Below are 21,571 nucleotides of genomic sequence, written 5' to 3'. Positions count from 1 at the left end.
GTGGTAGATGTGAGTGGCACCTGATAATGACAGAAATAAGGACACACCTCCAAGCAGTCCCCGCAGTTGAGACAAAAGTCCTGACTGTCAGGACAGCGGGACAATCTCCTAAAGCCAGGGCTCTCTTGCCTACATTGGGACAGTTGGGAGGTATGCTAGTGATCTTATTAGCCAGTACATTATTTTCAATTGTCCGTACACATTTCATATTATCTTATGGATCCCATTTTTTTGTAGTTGTAAATATTTCTACAGAAACCATCCACCTTCTTAGCCAAAGATAGCACTTTAGAAGAATTAAATCATAAAATAAATGGAACATATCCTTACCTGTGTGTTGCTCTAGTTAACATAAGTAAAGAGACACTTTATTCTATAGGTTCCTCATATTCTCACAAACTGCAACATTTATGATGTTTTCAGAATATATGACTTGATTGAGTCATTTGATTATCATTAATGGTACAAAATATGTAGTTTAAATGCAGGAGAGATGCGGTGGGAAAAAATGTTGCATTTGGTTAAATACGAATGTAAGTGTATCTGACAAAACAAGGTAGTATTATGTACCAATATGTGTTTTAGTGTAAAATAGATGTATTTATTTCCAAAGACTGTGAGTGTTTTATTGCATTTTTCTAGTGCTGTGGTTTGTGCTGCTATCTATCTTATTTTTATTCTATAACTGAAATTTGGAGCTGGAAACTTCAAAAACGTGCCCCTATAACATGTATGTAAATGCTAATATGAATTCCAACATGAGAACATGAGAGATGATCAACATTTATTCTATTCTGAGGTCTCAGAACAGAAGGAAACACTCTGCTCATGTTAGAAATCAGTGATTGTAATGGCTGCTGCCTCTGCTGGGAGTCTGTTCCATGTATCACCCTTACATTAAATAAATGCTCTCTCATGTTATCTTTCTACCTCCCTTCAGCTTCAGACTGTCCTATTGTTCAAGAAATCCACTTTCATAAACATATTTAACCCTTAATGCCTTTGAATTTTTATTTCTTGTATCATTCTCACCTCTAATGTGTAAATGTGCATCTCATTAAAATCTTTTCTGCTAAGTTTTGTTTTCTAGTCCATGTACAATTTAGTCGCCCTTCTCTTAATTGATTCTAGTATATTAAGGTCTTCTTGGAGATAAGGTACTATCTCTCTCTCTTTCTATTTCTCTCTCACACATACACATATGTTATGTATGTATTATGATGACAGCATTTCAGAATACATTTTAAATCTCTGTTAAAAATACAGTACAGTTACATATTTGTTTTTGTTGCTTAACAGTGCGGAAATAAAGAAGCATATATACTTAAAAATAGAGATGGATGGATAGATAGATAGATAGATAGATAGATAGATAGATAGATAGATAGATAGATAGATAGATAGATAGAAAAATAGAATAGATAGATAGAAAAATAGAATAGATAGATAGAAAAATAGAATAGATAGATAGATAGAACAATAGAATAGATAGATAGATAGATAGATAGATAGATAGATAGATAGATAGATAGATAGATAGAAAAAAAGAATAGATAGATAGATAGAGAGAGAAAAAGGATAGATAGATAGATAGATAGATAGATAGATAGATAGATAGATAGATAGAAAAAAGGATAGATAGATAGATAGAGAGAGAGAGAGAGAGAGAGAGAGAAAGGATAGATAGATAGATAGATAGATAGATAGATAGATAGATAGATAGATAGATAGAGGCACAATGTTTTGCACACAACTATGTCTGATAGCACTAATTCATGTATGTAAATATTTTCTCTGGCATTTCATAGCTTAATGAGATGCAGTGTATAACCAATTTTATGCCCTAAATGGATCTTAACCACTTCAAACTGTGAAAAAAAAGTAGATATATGAAAACAAATAAAGAGCAAGCCAGGGAGAGTTTAATACAGCAAGAATAAATGGCAAGTGTGTGTACTGAGAGAAACAGCATGTGTAACTGGAAACAGTGAAGGAGAGGAGGAGGGGGTGATGGAGAGAGACACAAGACAGAGAGAGGTAGATTCCTTTTTTTATGCAGGCTACCCCTCTCCTTCCAAACAGTGCATCCCTCCCCTGAGCAGCAGGCTGATTGCTTCCATTCAGGCACATTTGGTATGCATGAGCACTGCTGCTTCAAGACAGGAGGTTGATTTTTTTTTTAAGGAGGATCAGGAGCTAAAGAAAATCCACTTTTCCAGCCTTCCAAGTTCCAGGGAGCATCAGCTGCAAGGAATTGCTACAAAGCCGATGTGGACATGTTGATGAGCATGGGATGTCAGATTTGCAAGGGCTCTTTTGTTCTTTAGATATCTCTGAAGGTTTGAGGTTCAATTTCCCAGTGGAATATTAAAAAGGGTCATGAGTCAAATTGATGCTCCACGGCCTCTAAACTGGACCATTCGCAAGCTGTGCCACGCTGCCTTTCTCCCTTCTGTCAGACTTCTAAAGGTATGAATGTAAAAGGATGCTCATGTCATTTGGAACAATTAGCATGTCACCATATAACTGTGTTTCACTCTGTTTAGTGTTAACTTTTTTGATCTACTATATAGGAAAATGTGTGTGGGCATGTAGCAGATGATTTCCTTTTCTGCTAGTTTGGGCATTTGTGAGTAGGGTTAAAACTGGCGTAAAAAAGAGAACAATGCTGTGGAAGCTGCTCATCCTGAGCCACACAAGCCATGTATTTAGATTTCTGATTAAATTCACATAAAAAGCTGCAGCTAAATGACTTGCAAACCATAAGTATTTCCATATCGCCTTGGGACATTTGTCACAGAGGGACACTTAGATGATCCATTTACAGCGAACAAAAGACTGTCACAGTTAATATAATGCTTTTCCACTCATTCGCTATATAACCCAGGGTGACCACCAAGCATCTGATGTGGATGTTTTAATTCCATCAGTGACTAAGAGATTACCACTTACAGCAATAGTTCATTTTTATACAACGTGAAAAAAGATTAAAAATACAAAGATGAAAAACATGCTTTATTACTTAGTAGCAAAGGTCAATTCCGATATATTATTACTGAAACCATTCTATTTGTTTGCTTTTGACCAACCTCTTTGCAACCAATAAGCCTGTGATGTCATTCATCTTACTGTCAAGTCACTTCCATTTGAAACAACAAATAATCTTCTGTTTACTGCAAACGTGCATGTCATTAAATATTTAACAATATGAGAAAATGGAAATCTGGTATAAAATTATTTTGGCTTTGGAACCGATCTCTAAAACAAAACAGCAAAATAGAAAACAAGGAAATGAAAAAAAAATAAAAAGAATGCAGTACATTTAAAAGTTTAAAGTCAATAATATTGATTTTGTGTACATGAGATGTATATAGCAATGCACCTACTACCAATAACAGTGCTAGATCAGAATACAACAGTGTGTAATGAACCATTTACCACTTATTTTTATATTATATAATGATGACATCCAGCCTCTCACATCCTTGTCAGGTATGAAGCATTGTGGTTTAATACTTTAGTGTTACAGACATTCTGCATAACAGAACACTATGCCTTACTGATTATTCTCCTGATAGATAAATGTGTATCAGTGGAATAGAGGGGCAGTCTCTTTATGAGATGTTTTCTTATAAGCCCCAGATCTACAGAACAGCAGCCAGACAAACTAGTGTATGCCAGGTCTCTGACAGATGTCGGCACAATAATGACAAGAGGCTATTCCAGGGAACGCGTGATCACGCAGAGGAATTAAGATTGGAGGAAACTATGACATGTAGGCTAAAACATAGTAGTAATGATGTGCACTGTGTCCATGAAAACCTTCCATGAAAGAAATATTGATTTGCAATTTTCTGGTTTGAAAAAAATATTGCTTTAAGATTTATATGAATATAGGTGACTTTTTTTGTTTCTAAGTGACTTTATGCTCCTCAGTTAACCTGTTTGTTAACGGGCATCTCATGTTTAGTAAATAGGTTAACTTGGAGGTCTCACCTTCTAGTTTCTCATCCTGTGTTATCTGCTTATTAATGAATGTGAAACATCTGTCACAAGACCTGTAGACAAAGCAACATACATAACATCCCTATTTCTTGTAGGAATACTTAGATGGAAATATTATTTTTAGCTGTTTTTATAGCATCAGTCAGCTTATTAGCAGACATAATATTAATAATGTAGAGTCTTGCTGAGCTCCATGTTTGATGCACTCCATGGCAGAAGAAAAGCCTAAAATCTGCTTTGGCAGTGGTGTGCAACTTAATTTGCACAAGGACACCTATATTTCCATCAAAGTGCATAGATTTACAGAGCAAAAGTGGAAAAGTAGAAGTCAGCGTTAGCCAAATAGAGGAGTTTGACAGAGTGGGGGGTTTCCTAGCAAAGTAACGATTAGATGCACTATTGCGTCTAATTTTGGGCAGCAGTGAAAGATCGAGAGTTCGTTTTGTTGATTGTGATTATTTTAATGAGTTAAAGGGTCGGAGAGGCTGCATTTTTAAGGGACTTCCTTACAAATGTAGAGGCGTAAAGTGTTACTCTACAGAAGGATTTGATTTCTGCACCAGCAGAGATTGGGTTTTATCCAATACATGCAATAGGGGCACATTTTGGGTCTTCCATTTGCACTTTGATGGTGTAGCACAATTAAAGGAGCATTTTGCCTAAAATAAAGCTTCATACAAATTGTTTAACCCTAGTCTCTGTCTGTGTGTGTGTGTGTGTGTGTGTGTGTGTGTGTGTGTGTGTGTGTGTATGTTAGGGAATGTAGACTGTAAGCTCCAATGGGGCAGAGACTGATGTGAGTGAGTTCTCTGTACAACGCTGCGGAATCAGTGGCGCTATATAAATAAATGGTGATGATGATGATGATGATGAATTGCTACATGTAATAAAGACAGTCTGGATGTCCACTCACATCTCTCTTAAGTTATAAGTGAGTCTAAACCAAGCAGTATTATAAGAGATAAACTGAAAGGTTTTATTTCATGCAAGGGTTGTTTTTTAATGTGACAGGAGGTTGAATCTTAATGTGATGGTTACACTTTTGCTCAGTTCTCCTCATTAGATTTTTACGCCTCTCTGCACACCTAGGTGCTAGCTTGCAGAAGTGTCTTCAAAGAGAGTGGGTGGTCTTTTTGATGTGAGCAGAACACACCATCTATCCATGCTGATACAAAACCAAGGCGTAGGGCACTGTGCATCAAGTTCACTTCTTACATGGGGTCTAAGAAGTTCACCTACTTATTCACGGTGCCCTATTATAAATAAGTATCTGAACTTGTTCAGACTGCACACAACTCACAGCCTGTCATCACTGCAGGGCCGTTTTAAATGAGTTGCAAAGTTGAATAAATCTACAACTCTATGGATTACTTTTTCCACATGAACAAACAGCAGACCTGCAAATTTTGCGGCAGCCATTCTGAGTATGTACTATTCCATAGGCAAACAGAGGGGGGTTTCCTAGTGCCTGGAAAACCCACTCCAAGCCTGGGGCACTGTATAATCGATGTGGCTGGACCCTGCCCTTCTTCACACAGCTCTGCTTGAAAAGGGAGAGCTGAGTGCACCTAACAGAGGTCCACGCAGCATTGCCCATGTATATTATGGGGATAAGAAAAGTTGGAGAGCAGCCAAGCACTATCTAAAATTATAGCCATGCCCCCATGCACGCTGGTCACACCCACTGGCAGCGTGGTGTGGAAACCCCCCCTCTACAAATCCTGCGTTTGCCCCTCTATTCATTGTGATAACTTCCCTACAAGTGGCAACATATAGCTCACATCTATAGACTATAGTGAGGAGGCAGTGTTTTTTTTTAAAAAAAACAGTCAGCAAAAAACTGCATGTGTGTTTGCAAGCAACTTGAACAGTTACGGACCCACAATTTAGTAAAATACTGCTAAATAACACCATAAGTTTATTGTAGAAATGTACTATATTGCAGAAATTAAACAGTATTTACAATGCATGTGTTATATTATCTATTATATAAGATTGCGCCTTGTCCAGACTCTAGATCCCTGTGTATCAACCTAACATAGTTGCTGGTCCTGGTGCATTCTCACATATATACAGGCTGGGCTACACAAGCTCATTGGTTTACTATTTTGGTAATTTGTTTTCCCTTTTCTACAACATGAGAGTGGTGTCTCCATTCAGATAGTCAACACTTTGCGATTTCTATTGCAATAAAATCTCAGACAGCACCACCTATAGCACCACTGATACCTAAACGTTCCTATAGAATAGGACCAGGATAAAAGTGACACTTAGGTCACCAATTCTATGGAATTCATAGGCTGTTAAAATTAATGCTGGCGACAATTACTATTATTATTCTAACTATTATTATTATATTTCATTTATAAAGCACTGACATATCACGAAGCAGCTTACATTGATCATGACATAAACAAATGACATACAAAGGTAAAGATGGACCTGCTAAAATGAACTTATCATGTAAGAGGTGTGGGGAACACATGATACATAAGATAGCGGAAATGGCAAGCAACAAAATCATTTTTCAATTGAGCAACACACGTAACTGGCCAACTTGTATAGGGTCCAGCTGTTTGGTTATCTTCTAGGACTCATGGGGGTAAATGTATCAAGCTGAGAGTTTTCTGGCGGGTTTGAAAAACCAATCAGATTCTAGCTATCATATATTTAGTACATTCTACAAAATGATAGCTGTAATTTAATTGGTTGCTATAGGCAACATCTCCACTTTTCAAACCCGCCGGAAAACTCTCAGCAGATACATTTACCCCATGGTGGTTTGTTACTGGTATGTAGAAAATCACACACACAAGATTATCATTATAGTAGTCATCTTTCATTTACCAACATGTCCAATAATGATTAGAACAGTTTTTATTACTATAAAGAATTGTGGTCGTCTTAAGACCAGCTAAAGTTAATCAATACAGTTGTGCTGGTGCTACTGTCAATAGAAGCACATCAAATTTTCTTCTACAATGGGACTAAACCTCCACATCGGGAGCTTTACAAGTGAATATCACTATCACTATCTTTTAGGTAAAGTTACTCTCAAAAGCTTAAAGCCTCTACATGATTGATGTACTGTGTGAAATCAGTGCAGAGCTTATGTTTATGTTGATGCATGCTTTATCAGTTATTTCAAATCCATGTTATTTGTATATAAGGGTTTCAGCTTTGACGAGAATAGGTAGCAAATGCCATCTCCTCTGGCAGGTGGTGGCACATGGTAGCAACCAGTAACAGGCACAAAGCAACTAGATAGTCAGTTTGTTGCCCTGGGGAAGGGGGGGGGTGTGGGGGCAGAAGACCCAAACTGGAATGGAGGCCTATTCTCTCTATTTAATTCACTCCAAGATCTCATACACTAGGGGCCTGATTCATTAAAGATCTTAACTTGAGAAACTTCTTATTTCAGTCTCCTGGACAAAACCATGTTACAATGCAAGGGGTGCAAATTAGTATTTTGTTTTGCACATAAGTTAAATACTGACTGTTTTCTCATGTAGCACACAAATATCAACTTTAAATTTCAGTGTACAAATAAGCTATCAAGTATTTGTGTGCTACATGAAAAAACAGTCAGTATTTAACTTATGTGCAAAACAGAATACTAATTTGCACCCCTTGCATTGTAACATGGTTTTGTCCATGAGACTTAAATAAGAAACTTCTTAATTTAAGATCCTTAATGAATCAGGCCCTAGATCTCTTACACTAGTACATACTTGAGCCAAGCATATTGAAAAGCTGTAATCCCAACACTTCCCTGGAGTTTAAAAAAAAAAATCATAAGTCAGAAACCTGGAACACACGATTCGGCTGATACAGAGTTGTTTGCAAATGGGAGAAGATCTCTCCTAAAAAAAGGAGCTCTATACATCTCAAGATGCTCCCTATAGCAGGTCCAAAGATGTGACTCCTAATAGACATAAATGTGTCTATCTGCAGGTCTGCATTAACCCGCATATGCATAAATATGCCTTTATTGTACTCGGCCAATGATAGAACGACCCTTTCCTCCCTCCAGCAAGCATGTTATTTCCATTGAAACTGGAAATATTTAGAGGTTTTTAAATGGTCTCATAATTTTTCATGGATTAAGTTTTCTTTTAATTTATCATTGGTGAGTCTGTATGTGTGTCCAAATCAAACCATTGACTTTTTGTACAATTTAAAACTACCGTTACCATTTTAAAACTGCTTATGATTAAAGAACTGGACACATTGTATCAGTGTAAATATAAACAGTATTGTGCAAACTCCAAATCAATCTAAATAAGATTAGAGGCAATATATGTTCTGGCCCAGTATATGTATTAGGATAGCCATGGCTAAATTTCCCAGTAGGCATACGGAACACACATCTAAAAACCGTAAGTGCCCTGGTAACAAAAGCAGTCAGCCACCATAGCCAAAAGATAAATCCAAACAATTTGCAGTTAATTGCTGTGTTGATATGAGCCCTTTGAGTACATAGGGGGGTATTCAATTGTTAGCGAGTTTGGAAGTTCGAGCGTGCAAAGTCATTTTTTTGCTATTTTACCTTATTTTCGAGTGCAAAAACTTCTCACGCAATTCTAATCTTTTTTTTCTTTTTTTTACCGAAACGGTGTTATCGTGCTCCAAGCGTTTGTCAATGTTAAAGTATAGGCTAGCTGCGAACCCTTAGCGGAAAAAGCTATTCAAATGTTTTTAACGCCGAGTGTGAAAAAGGCAAATATGCTGTTTTATCTCGCACCTCCATGGTCTGCTCAAAGAGAAAATTTTTTTATTAAGTTAAGAAAAATATACATTAAACTGAAAAAATAGGTGTAAAAGTTCATAAAAGTAACCTAAAAAAAGAAAAGTACTTAAAAAAGTGTATAATAATTAATAATTTTTGAAAATTTCCCCCTTTAGAAAAAACCATAGTGGTGCATGTATTTAAACTTTTTTATATTATTTTTTTGTTTTTAATGGGGGGGGGGGGGGTGGTTGTGCCAAAAAGTATCATGTTTTTTTATTTATTTTTTTAAAAGCAAAATCGTTTGCTCCCCACTCTATTTAGTCTTCGCCCTAGTGCTGGCAGGCTATTGATGTGTGAAAAATTTGACGTAGGGTTCCCCCTAATTTAATTGGGTGATAGGCACTATTGCGGGGGGGCGGGGGGGACGCAGTTTGGGTCCCACAGCCATAATGACTAAACACCCACAGACTGTTCAGCGCTGGCCTGGATTCCCTAGGGATTGTGGTCCACTGAAAAATGTAAGCGGACCACCCCCCTAGGGACACCCAGGCCAGTGCCGATAGCACCAGGGCTCTTCCTACTACCCCTGGGCTATGGGTAGTAGGGTAATAAATGGGGAGTTTGGATAAAAAATAAAATAAAAAATAAATAAATTGATTTGTGGAACTACATGTCCCAGCCAGCCATGTTGTCCTAAATAGTGTGGGCATGCTGCTACTTGTCTAACTACAAGCACCAGCGTACCCATAGCACCCAGGGCATGTTTGCACTTGTAGTAGAACCACAAGTGCCAACATGCTCTTACACCCACGGCTGGCTGTGATCTGTAGTTCCACAAAGCAAAATGTTAAATAAAAGCACAACACCCTCATTCCAACCACAAATCTTTATTAAAAATAATAAAACGCCAAGAAATACAGTACACACACCCATGTACACCATAGATTTTAATTTAATAAAAAAAATACTCACCATGGACGAAATCCTCAGTTTTATGATGCTTTACTTACACACACTCATTTACGCAAAGTCCCAACAAATATTTTTACCTTCGAAGAAAGGTCCGGCTTGCCCACTGTCCCACAAATATTTGTACCTTACAAATGTCCATGCTTGGCCAGTGTTCAAGAAATGTTTGTAAATTTCAAAAAATTTACCTCCTTGTAAAATCTTTAATTCTGCTGTACAGGGGGGGGGGGGGGGGCATTGTTGCTTGCAGTGCTGGGGCCCTTCTTCATTGCAGTGTGGGGTACCATTCTCTTGTGCAGTGCTGGGGCCCTTCTTGATTGCAGTGTAGGGGCCCAATCTCCTTTGCAGTGTTGGGGCCATTCTTGATTGCATTAATTTACTTTTATTTTTTTATAGTAAAATGAGTGCCTTAACCACTCCTCATTTCAAACTCGCTAGGACCAATAACAGAGCGCGAGGGGGTGCATGCAAAAAAACAATTGAATTGAGGGGTTTTTTTTTTAAACGCGCGCTCGAACAGGAAAAAACGAGCGCGTGGTTTTTTTTTCGAGCGCAAAATTTTAACGCATCTCGCTAACAACTGAATACCACCCATAGAGTTATGTGATTCATCAACATTCCATTAAACATTTTTACAGTTCCACTGGGATATCATGTCCATTGCTTTGTAAAGGAAAATTACAAATCTCAACTCGCCTCAAATTACTTCATTTTCTCTGGCAGTTTTTTTTTACAAATGTATCAAATGTTTTATGTCGACAAATCAATAATTCCATATAGTATTACTTCATGTGTCACGACAAGATCCACATGGACATGCATGACATGTAGGTGTGTAAGGGTTAATCAAATCAAAGCCATTTGCTTAGTCTAAAAGTGACTGAAGTCTAACAAAATTGCCACACACCCACAATTAAAACACCCAGTTCTACTACCTTTAAGATTTAGCTAAAGGGTCAACACTTTTAGGAAGTGTAAACCAAACATTTTCCTGCATAAATGTAGCGTTATAAAGATCCAAGCTTATCTGGAAAATATAGTTTTTAAGAACACAAAAACAGAACATCATTAAATGGAATTTAACATGACAAAGAGTCATGATCTATTTTATCTATATTTGTTGAAGGTAAATGGTGATAACAAATTGACACAGAAAAAAAATGAAAAACAGCCATGTTAGTCTGTTTTACAGCTGTTTAATTAACCTTTTGTTCAGAAACACTTCTGAGTTCTATTAATAGTATAGCTTTTTTTTCTAGAACATAACAGAGATCTGATAATCCAAACACTAAATAAAATATGACCATATTAATATATTATTTTACTAAATATTCTGATTAGGCCATAATCATGACAGCACCTATCAGTGTATGTTACTGAAATATGCATACTACATCTTGTAAATCATTGTCAACAAATCATAGCTGCTAATTATTATTATTTTTTAGATAGCGACAAACATATTACACACTGCTGTACAGAGGATATGTAGTCATTCAAATCAGTCCCTTCCCTACTGGAGCTTTCAATCTAAATTCTCTCCCAGACACAAATATACTATGGTCCATTTAGTCAGAAGCTAATTAACCTACCAGTATGTCCTTTTTGATTGTGGGGGGAAACCAAAGCACCCCGAGGTAATGCAGGCAAACACTAGGAAAACATCTAAACTTTACACATGATCCCAGCGGTGTGAGTCAGCAATGCTAACCAGTGTGCCATTGTGCCTCCATTTAATTTCAAGGGCAGCACTAGGTTTTAAATATTTGTTTCTGAAATTTTGGCCTCTGTCAATAACCTCTTTTTACTATTAACTACTTACGTTATCTTGTTCTATATACTTATACATGCAGGATAAAGCTTTATTGATATTGTGTATTTAGAGTATATACCAGTTCTAATATAAACATACTCAGTGGTCATGCCACATTGTACAGTGTAGGATGCTATACATTGGAAGTGTTGCAAACTGTATGCAAATGTCTGTAGCTAGAGTAACTGGCCACCTGGATTAAAAGAATTTGTGTACAAACACTGTGCTAAACTAGTTATTACATGGAAAATCTTGTGGTATAGATGTTACACAGTTTTTTCCCCATGTAATGATCAGTATCTTTTAGTATAATATTTAACAAGTGATCCCCCAGTGCACTGTTATGGCCTGTCTCTTATGAACAGTATAAAGATGCATACATGAAGCATTCAACCAACAAATCAATTAGTATATCTCTCATCTGTCATTACAGCACTACAATGCCTAATTCATTCTGAGCTGTGCATTGGTGGAAGAAACAGCTCGCACATACAGTAAATGAAACTGGCTGTCAGGCAGTTACATTTCACAAAGTGATTTAAGATGTAAATGTATCGAGTAAACTATGGGCTGGGATTAACCACAGCCAACAGTATTTGTTCAAATGTAAACTGAAAAATTGAAAGCATGCGGAATACTGATTGCAATGAGTTTGTTGCTGAAATGAGTGACCTTGAAATCCCCATACATACTGCCTAAGTGCAGTGCTACAATATTTGTATTAGTTTATACTATCCTTTTACTGCATACAAATATCAGCTAACAGTTTGTTTCATATTAGGTTTCACCTACAGTGAAAATCTACTAAAATGTGTACATGCTTCTGCACACTTGTTCCACCATCCATGGATGCATCTATGGAAAATATTTGAAGTTGACAAGTTTGCGTTTACATGTGTATTTTATCTATTTTATCTATATTGCCCACATAACACTTTTGTTTTTGCAAACTGTTTTGAAATTGCACAAAAATTGCAAATGCACAATTTGCATACTTGCCAGACTCCCAAAATTCGGATCAGTCTCCCGGGCTCCCGCGAGAGTTGTCATTTCTCCCGCATCCCGGAATTCCATTGTTAAAATGGCGCGATTCACCAAAATTCGTGTCATTTGACGCGATTCTCGGTGAATCGCGCTATTTTGGCCCCGAAAAAAAATGTAATTTCCGTTGCGGGGGCGTGGCCAAAATTACGCATTTGCCCGCGCCCCGCCCCTTCTGCCCCCTAGTCACGCCCCTCTCCCGGAAACACGTTTCCGAGAATAGGTAAGTATGACAATTTGTTACAAAATTTGTTCATTGGTAGATCAGGGCATTAAACCTTGTCACCGAACATATCAGGTAGTTGGGATAAAAGATCAGATTATAGGGGTCCACGTGCAGAGCAGTAGGAGGGGTGATCACAAACGTTGATGTAGTCACTGGCCAATCCGGTTTGCCCAAGCATAAAGAGATCATTTTGGCTCAACATATTTTCATTGCAAATTGACAAATTGTCTGACCTGAATACTACACATGTGTGACTAGCAATGTCATGTTCAGTGTGTACTGTGTAACCATCAACAACATATTCAGAACTATAGTACTGGATGAGGATTATAATAGTAGTAACACATTTCTAATACTGTGCCATTAGCCTTTTATTTTCATTCTCGCTATGACCAAACATGATGATTACTTGCTTCCTATATAACATTTCTCCAATTCACATAGCTAGGCTGGATATTTAATTAACAAGATGCTACATAGATAACACTGCCAGAAAAATAAATCTGTTACTTTGCTTTCCAAGTACTACACCACACACTTGGTAACCACTAATCCCTCAGCTTTCTGTTTCACAAAACTGAACTCCAGTTTAAGAAATGACTACAGATGCATTACAATGAACTATAATGACCTTCCCAATAAAGCTTACTTGGTAGATGTATCTAGATATATTAAATATACAGGTCAACACACAAATTACTCATAGTAAAAAAAATGGAGGAAAACATCAAGGACCTCATTTAGAGTCGGACGCAAAGTCCGTTTTAGGCACATCCAACAAAAAAACACTACCACGCATGTGCAGAAAGCCCCAAATCCGCCTGCATCTTGGACGCAATTAACACTTGCGACAGCTTGCTACTCACTACGAGAGAATTAGAGGAACATGGATTTTTGAAGGCGTGACCATGTAAATACATCCTAGTCGCAGTGAGGCAACACACGTAAAAACAGGGCTAAAGCTGTGCGGCAGGAATTAGGTGGCGCAAGCGTTAGCTAGCTGCAGGACCTGCTCGCAGCTCGATAGGGTATTAAGAGTGTAATGCGACTGGGGTTGCTTGCCCCTCGTAATACCCTACCAAGCTGCGGCACACTCCCACTCCTACACTTCTTAAACAGACTTTACGTCCGACTCTAAATGAGGTCCCAAATGTGCTTAGGATTGTGGATTTCAAGTTCAATATGAATGGTCATGTTAATGACCATTGTCAGAGTGGATTATTCAGAGCTCACTGGAAAATACAATATTAAAAGATAACTGTTGAGTTGATAGCAGTACAATATGAGCTACAATATGGACTTAGCTGGTTTATGATTGTGTGATATCAAAGGGCAATAAAGTAACTTTTTCGATGTTTAACTTATGTAGTTCACTCACAGGCAAACACATGTGCCAAATTTGGCGGTTTGGATTTCCTTAAGGAATTGATGATATTGAGAGCTTAAACACACACAGAAAACAGCATTTTACATACTCTGCATTTACCAGTATTTTTTGCATGATGAACACAAATAGTACAGCTGTTTTAATAGCATTATCAATCTCTGTATTATATGTATCCTAAACACTGGTAGCACCTGGTATACAGTATCTTCTGGTGTATCAACAACGTCTATGATTACAAGACTATTTATGGCCCTGACAGAAGTCTCAATTTATTTCTAATGTAGTTTTTTAAAATGTAACCATATAATATTAGACTCATTCTTCAAATATTGCACTTTTTGAAATGCCTTAACAAATCGTATCCAGTCCTAATACAATCACACCACACGGCAGAATGCATTGATTAGAGCAATCCAGATCTATTAATCGAAGAAATGTAAATTAATATTCACTCAATAGCACAACAAAAGTCCAGTCCAAAGATTGAACATCAGGGCTTCACTATTTTGTAAAAAGACTTCTTCCTGCCATAAAATATGATTTCTATTAAAAATTTTGCTACAATTCCGCTCACCCTACAATTTATATAATCAAAAAAAATTATATTTTATTCTGATTTTTGTAGCACTAAAGTAACACATCAAGCAAATTACAGTATTGATGTAACATATATATCTGCCTGTCAAATATCTTGATACTTTCTTTCTAAATTAAATTTGCTTTTCATTACTATTTTTAAGTTTGACAGATCCAAAAGATTATAGTATGTAATTAGAAGATAATGTGATAATTACCAGGACATCTGGTGTTTTAAGACTTAGGGCATGGTGTGGAGATTCATTATATTTTAACTACAAATGTACATTTATCAAATAATTTATGTTGTGTTGTGGGCAAGGTAACATTAAACTGTTGATTAACACTCTTCTGCACCCAACCTTAATTAATATACTTATATTTAGCCAGTTCCGCAGTATTGTAAAATCAGAACATTTTATTCAGACATATAAGTCCGTGGCTCAGTGGAGCTAATAATCTAATTCCATTACTACTGGCACAGAAACACACACATTAAATCTAGTCTGAAGATAATTAACATGCCAGTGTGTCATAGGACTGAGGCAGGCAACCAGTCAAATTCCATATAAACATGGGGAAAACATGTAAACCACATGAAGATAGCGCTCTTGGTTGAAATGTAAGAGAAAGTCCAGTATTGGAAATAACCAATGGTAACCACTGTGGCACCATATCATGGTAGCTACCCTTGTCAGCAATCCACTCCTGGGGGTATATTTACTAAAGTGCGGGTTTGAAAAAGTGGAGATGTTGCCTATAGCAACCAATCAGATTCTAGCTGTCATTTTGTAGAATGTACTAAATAAATGAAAGCTAAAACCTGATCGGTTGCTGTAGGCAACATCTTCACTTTTTCAAACCAGCAGTTTAGTAAATATACCCCATGCTCTCTTATTAAAATTTGATATTTTGATTGTACCCTGTAGAGGATTTTCAAGCACCAATTTAGTTATATGTATTTAAGACAAACAATTTGGAATGACCAGGTCTTTGCATACAACTGTATGTTTATAACCATTTTTGTAGTAGAATGACAGCAACCAACTTTTAGTACACATGAAGGATTCCTGCAAAAATAGTCATGATGATCATGAAATTATAAATTATCTGGTGGATCCCGTTTGACTATGGCTATTCACCTGAAATATGTTCCAAACCCCTTTACTTCTCACTTGCTTGTGTTACATAATTTGGATGAAGTGAGAGTGAGCTAACCAGAGGAAGTGGTACAGTATCCAGGATTTCTAAATCTCAGTGAATTAGAAATGCCAGCTAAGTACTTGTACAAGACTCAAAAATTCCCATTGTCTCATTTGACCTCAGAATCTTATTTATAATGACAATAACATCATTTTTCTTTATGGTATTGCTATATACAGTGAGTAACTTGAATTAATAGTAACTAGATCATACTTGCCAACTCTCCCGGAATGTCCGCGAGACTCCCAAAATTCGGGTCGGTCTCACGGACTCCCGGGAGAGCAGGCAAATCTCCTGCATCCCACAACTGCCTAGCCTGAATGACGCGATTCGCGTTGAATCGCGTCATTATGGCCCCCCACAAAAAAACGGCATTTCCGTCCCTGGGGCGGGGCCAAAATGATGCTTTTGGTCACGCCCCGCCCCTCCCGCCCTCTAGTCACACCCCTCTCCCGTTATACACTTGCCGAAAATAGGCAAGAATGAACTAGATGTGACAGGGACATATATATATTTATGGCTGCGCCAAATGGCATAGTAGCGCCAAAAAACGATAGGTGCCAGTTCTTGGCATAGCGATGACCACACTTTTTAACAATGTATGACGAGCAATTTCTCAAAATGTTCTTAGAACTGCACTCATATTCCCATATCTAATGTTTATTTTATAGTGGAAACACAGTGGGATTGCCTTTGTCTTCAGTCCTAAACTGTGTTTTATGCATTTCTTAAATTTCTCTTTCTAAGCCTTCATACCATATTCTAAGTGACAAAACTGTAATATTATTGTCTACACTATCTAGCAGACCTTCTCTCAAAAAAAATCATGGCATATAAGTTATAACCCACCATTCTGGGTTTCAGAGGGCATTTTGTAACAAGGAAACTGTACCTTACTTAATAATTTTTAGAAAACTTAACTAGAAATGTGGTAATATAAAATAGAAGCATGTTATCATCTCAATCATATTTATGTTCAGCAGTCAGGGTCATACTCGTGAAGTCAATTAATTGACATGCAAATCTAATAAGCTTGTCAGTGGTATGATTTCCAAATGGATTTAAGCAGATTTCTATAACATATAAACTTTAATTGGTGCTGGAAGCTGTAACTCTATCAATCACCGCAGTAATGAAGATTGAGCATAAAAATAATTGCAATAAACAAACAGAGATGAAATAGAAGTTGAATGCAAACACTATTGGAAAGGTTGTCAACAAATAGTTGAGAAAAATAGACTTGTATGTAAAATTAGATTGTGGTGCTAGGGTTTGTTGTCTAGTCCTAATTCACAGCTATGGAGACCCAGATCAAAGTCATAACATATGTAATGAATGTAATGTTTAGCTAAAATAATGTTGATTGTTACACAGTTGTCTGCTGTTGGTGGCAATCTGCATGGATTAATACAGAGGCAAAATATACAACTAATTCTTGTAATTTTTATGGAATGACATGTACAATATCACAGAACTGTCCAAAACAATAGCTTTGGATGCAAACTTTCACAAGCTTCCTTAAGATATTCTATTCTATGCAATAATTTTTTAATGGATTCAGCCATAAACATAACATACATTTTTAACATATATTTATGCTCCCAAGTGTGTGTGCATAGTGTATACTTATTTATGATTTTAACAAATCCACCCAGAAAATGTCATGTACAATTAATTTTGAAGGCATTTCACAAGTAGTTCATTCAGACTTTCAAGTTTTGGTACGTGTTAGTGAGAATGAATGAAAAATAAAATGTATATTGCATATTTCCTCTTATGCATTGATATAGACTGAATGAGAGTAAAATATGTGTTAATGAATGAGAAATGCAGCATATTGGGTTGGTGAAAGAGCAATGCACTATACTGTCAAAGTGTAAATGGTGCCACAAAATCAATTTGTTGTTTTTGCATCCAAAACATATGAAAACCAGATGAAAAGTACAAAAGTGTGAATGAGCCCTTAGATTTGGGATTGGGTGATAAGGGGTCTGTTTTGGTTTAACCTGTTTGACTCTGGGTTTCTGTAAAAATCATAACAAATCCCCCATTAATAGTCATACCTTCCTAAATATTTCTTCACTGTATTTTAAAGTCAGTGTTATTTGACATTACCCAATTAGGTCTGAATAATTCAACAACATCATGACTTTGATATCTCCTGAGAGTATTCATAACATTTATATAATGATTCAGTGGCGTAGCTAGAATCCACTAGATGCACAATATGAGTCAGGGCTTTATTCCCGTCACCAGCACATTGTACAGCAGGCATGTCAAACTCAAAACACCAACTGGGCTAAATAATCAAAGTATCAAAGTCTAAGGGCTAGATTTGCTAAACTGCGGGTTTGAAAAAGTGGAGATGTTGCCTGTAGCAACCAATCAGATTCTAGTTATCATTTATCTAGTGCATTCTACAAAATGACTGCTAGAATCTAAGATGTTGCTATAGGCAACATCTCCACTTTTTCAAACCCGCAGTTTAGTAAATATACCCCTAAGATTGTGAGAGCCAAAAGAAAACTGAAAAGAAATAAATAACCATCATCAGCACAAATACATTGGATAAACAATTGACAGACCGTCATATGAATGTACTTGGACACCAACTTAAAACACGAATCATGATAATGTTTTGAACATAGTCACAGATTACCAAGTACCAAGCAGTTTGCATGAATTATGAAAGGGTACTGTTCTGACTGCGTTCGACAACATACAGCGTGGGTGGCGGGAGACGAGCTGCATCAGCGCGCGCGTGTCACGTGACACTGATGGGGAAGGTTGACCGAACTCACACGCAAACTGTTCAATTGTATTCAGTGAATTTTTAAGTCATTTAGCTGAATGAAATAAAACGCAGACCACATTACACTTCTTTTCCCAGAGTAATGTAGGGCCGCTACTTAGACACGTCTGGTATACAGACTAAATGGCCAGCCTATCATACCACCATATTGTGTTGTATATAATACATTTCTATTTTCAGTATATGAGACAGCTCTTATTGTCCAGTGTAAATAGAGGTGGAAAGCATGTTATAACTCTTACTCTCCAGTAAATTATGAAGCTCAAATGACATATCATAGCTCCCAAACATATGGTAATCATCCTTTGTCTTTATCCTGTGTTTACAGCCCTCCTGATCAGTACAGACTACAGCACATCAGTACATCAACATGAGAAGTATTTTACTGTACAGTATACAGTAATGCCCCCCACAGAATACACTAGTACATCCCTTTAATGTCCACACTATACTACAGCCCCCTATTATATAGGACACCTGAAGCTCATAGTATATATTACATTTTACTCACCCCTTCACATGTCTACATGTCTGCTGACCACAATATTCAAATGGATTTGATAGAGTGGAGGCACCTGTAATGCTACATCCAATCCACCATCAGGATCTTGTAACTACAAGTTCAGCTGGATCTAGACCAGTGATGGGAAACCTAATACACTTCAGGAGCAGCATGGACGGCCCTCTAACCTTTAATAAAGCTGTACATTATCCTTAATCTCAGTAATAAATAGGAGCAACACAAATAAACAAACCTCTGACCCTGGTAACATTTGTGACCCCTGGAATCCCTATTGCTATGCCACTGAATTGATTAAGATTGATAGATTGGTACTAATTGATTATGATATATATATATATATATATATATATATATATATATATATATATATATATATATATATATAAAATCTCCTAAAAGCTTTTTTTTAAGTTTATTACATTTAGATTAGATGACACAGTCCAAAGTACATTTCCAATTGAATGTTAAAAAAAGATGGAGCTTGGTTCTTAGTACTAAGTGGCATAATCAAGCGCTTGTCACATGGTGCACTGATAGTGAATTTTACCCAAATTCATGACACACTTTTATAATATTTATATTCAGTGGGTGATGTTAATACAGCACAATCCTGTGCATCCTCCAGGGCTAGGAGGCACCTCTTCGCACCTTACAGCACATACAACTGTGCCCCAACGGTATGTGTAACTAAAAATATAATGATTTACTCATGTAAACCTATTGCACTGTACTAGTTGTTATAGAAGAATGACGGCCCTAGTGACCGAATGTGGCCCTTCAAGCAATTGACTTACAGCTCTCAGCTCTTTTCTGCTTTATTGCCAAATTTGATTACAATAGCTTATAACACTTGTTTAATAAGCCTGATGCTGATATGTTTTAACAAAGAGGTGTCTCATTATTTGCTTAAATAAGTTGTTTTAACTTATTACTGAGATTAAGGGTAATGTTTGACCCTTTTGAAAATTCAAGGACGGCACAATTCGGCCTCTGAAGTGTATCATGTTGACCATCACTGCTTTAGAGCGACAAAGTAAAATAAAACGTACATCAGAAAAAGTGTTACTATGAAGCATATTATAAAAAAACGTTACTTTTAAAACAATTGTGGAGCTACCTTAATTTTCTTTTTCTAAACTACCATTAAAGTAATAGCAACATACTTTACACTATATCCGAATAGAGCATACTTGCCTTCTTTTTAAATCTGTACTCTGGGAGATTGGAGTACAGATCATGTGACAGAGGGTAGGAGGGGGCGTGATGATGTCATTACGTCACTATAGAACAATAGAAGATTCCTCTGCGCTCACTGACTTAAGCTGGGTACACACTACACGGTTTTCGTCCAATAATCGGCTCAATCAGCCGACATACGACTGCTCGTTCAAAAGACAGGTCAGTGTGTGCAGTGACACGATGGTCGAAAGTCTGCCCAAATGGACGATTGTTGCCTCATTTGGTTGGTCGTACTGTTTAATATTTTCGTTCCAATCTTGTTTCCGCTCTGTAGTGTGTATAAACTTCTGAGGGGCGTGTGTATGTACATTTTTTGATGTCTGTCCCAGTCCCACGTGGTGCGGAATCCGCACATCACTGACTACTGTTTTGTATCGATGTAAATTGCACCTGTCTGGCTGCAGACCATCACACTTGTATAAAGCACGTGTGTATTACCCTTTGCGTCTATGTCGGCAATATATTCATATTTACTCTTTATACACTTATACCTTTATAACCTATTAAAGTTATATTAACCTTTATTAACTTATAATTGTGAAGTACCCGGAATAAACCACACAGTGTTCAAGCAACATTTTTTTTTTTTTTTTAAAAGATATTTTATTGAGTTTTGCAATACAGACAATGAGGGAAACAGGCAATACAGGTAAAACAGAACTGCAAAGAAGTTTCCACGTAATATAAGCAGCGTATTGTTATTAATATGAAAATGCAAAAGAAAATTTAGGGAGGGTTGGTGGAAGAGAGAAGAGAAAGGAAAGAATAGGGGTGAGAGGGACAGGGGAAATCACTAGCCAAAGCGATAGGGAGAAAAGTAAGAAGAAGATGATGAACCGTGACGAGGATCAAGATTGGTAGTTAGGGCTCAGTGGCCTTAAAATGCAATAAGAGGGGAGGCTCCGTGAAACTCAGTCCAAGGACTCCAGACCTTATTGAATTGGACAGGAGTGCGGCGGAGGATGCTAGTCATATACTCCATATGATAGACTTGCCAAGTGCGGTTGATCACAGAGGGCAGGGAGGGAGGGCACGGGTTTTTCCA

The 21,571-nt window shown here is 37.1% G+C and overlaps 1 protein-coding gene across 5 annotated transcripts in view; it reads left to right on the top strand.

The window, feature by feature from the left end:
- The first annotated feature begins 2,155 nt into the window (after positions 1–2,155).
- Positions 2,156–21,571, top strand: part of TRPM3 (transient receptor potential cation channel subfamily M member 3) — a 295,149-nt gene continuing 275,733 nt past the window's right edge. Inside the window, exon 1 of one of the 5 annotated variants that reach the window (XM_075210971.1) lies at positions 2,156–2,469. In XM_075210971.1, coding sequence (XP_075067072.1) covers positions 2,380–2,469 — 90 coding nt within the window. In that variant the 5' untranslated portion in view covers positions 2,156–2,379. The remainder of the gene's footprint in view (positions 2,470–21,571) is intronic. The other 4 variants (XM_075210970.1, XM_075210969.1, XM_075210968.1 and 1 more) reach the window with 4 other exon arrangements.

The sequence above is a fragment of the Mixophyes fleayi genome, chromosome 1 (assembly GCF_038048845.1).
Source record: "Mixophyes fleayi isolate aMixFle1 chromosome 1, aMixFle1.hap1, whole genome shotgun sequence".
Classification (NCBI taxonomy): domain Eukaryota; kingdom Metazoa; phylum Chordata; class Amphibia; order Anura; family Limnodynastidae; genus Mixophyes; species Mixophyes fleayi.
This window is presented reverse-complemented; position numbering and strand designations above follow the sequence as displayed.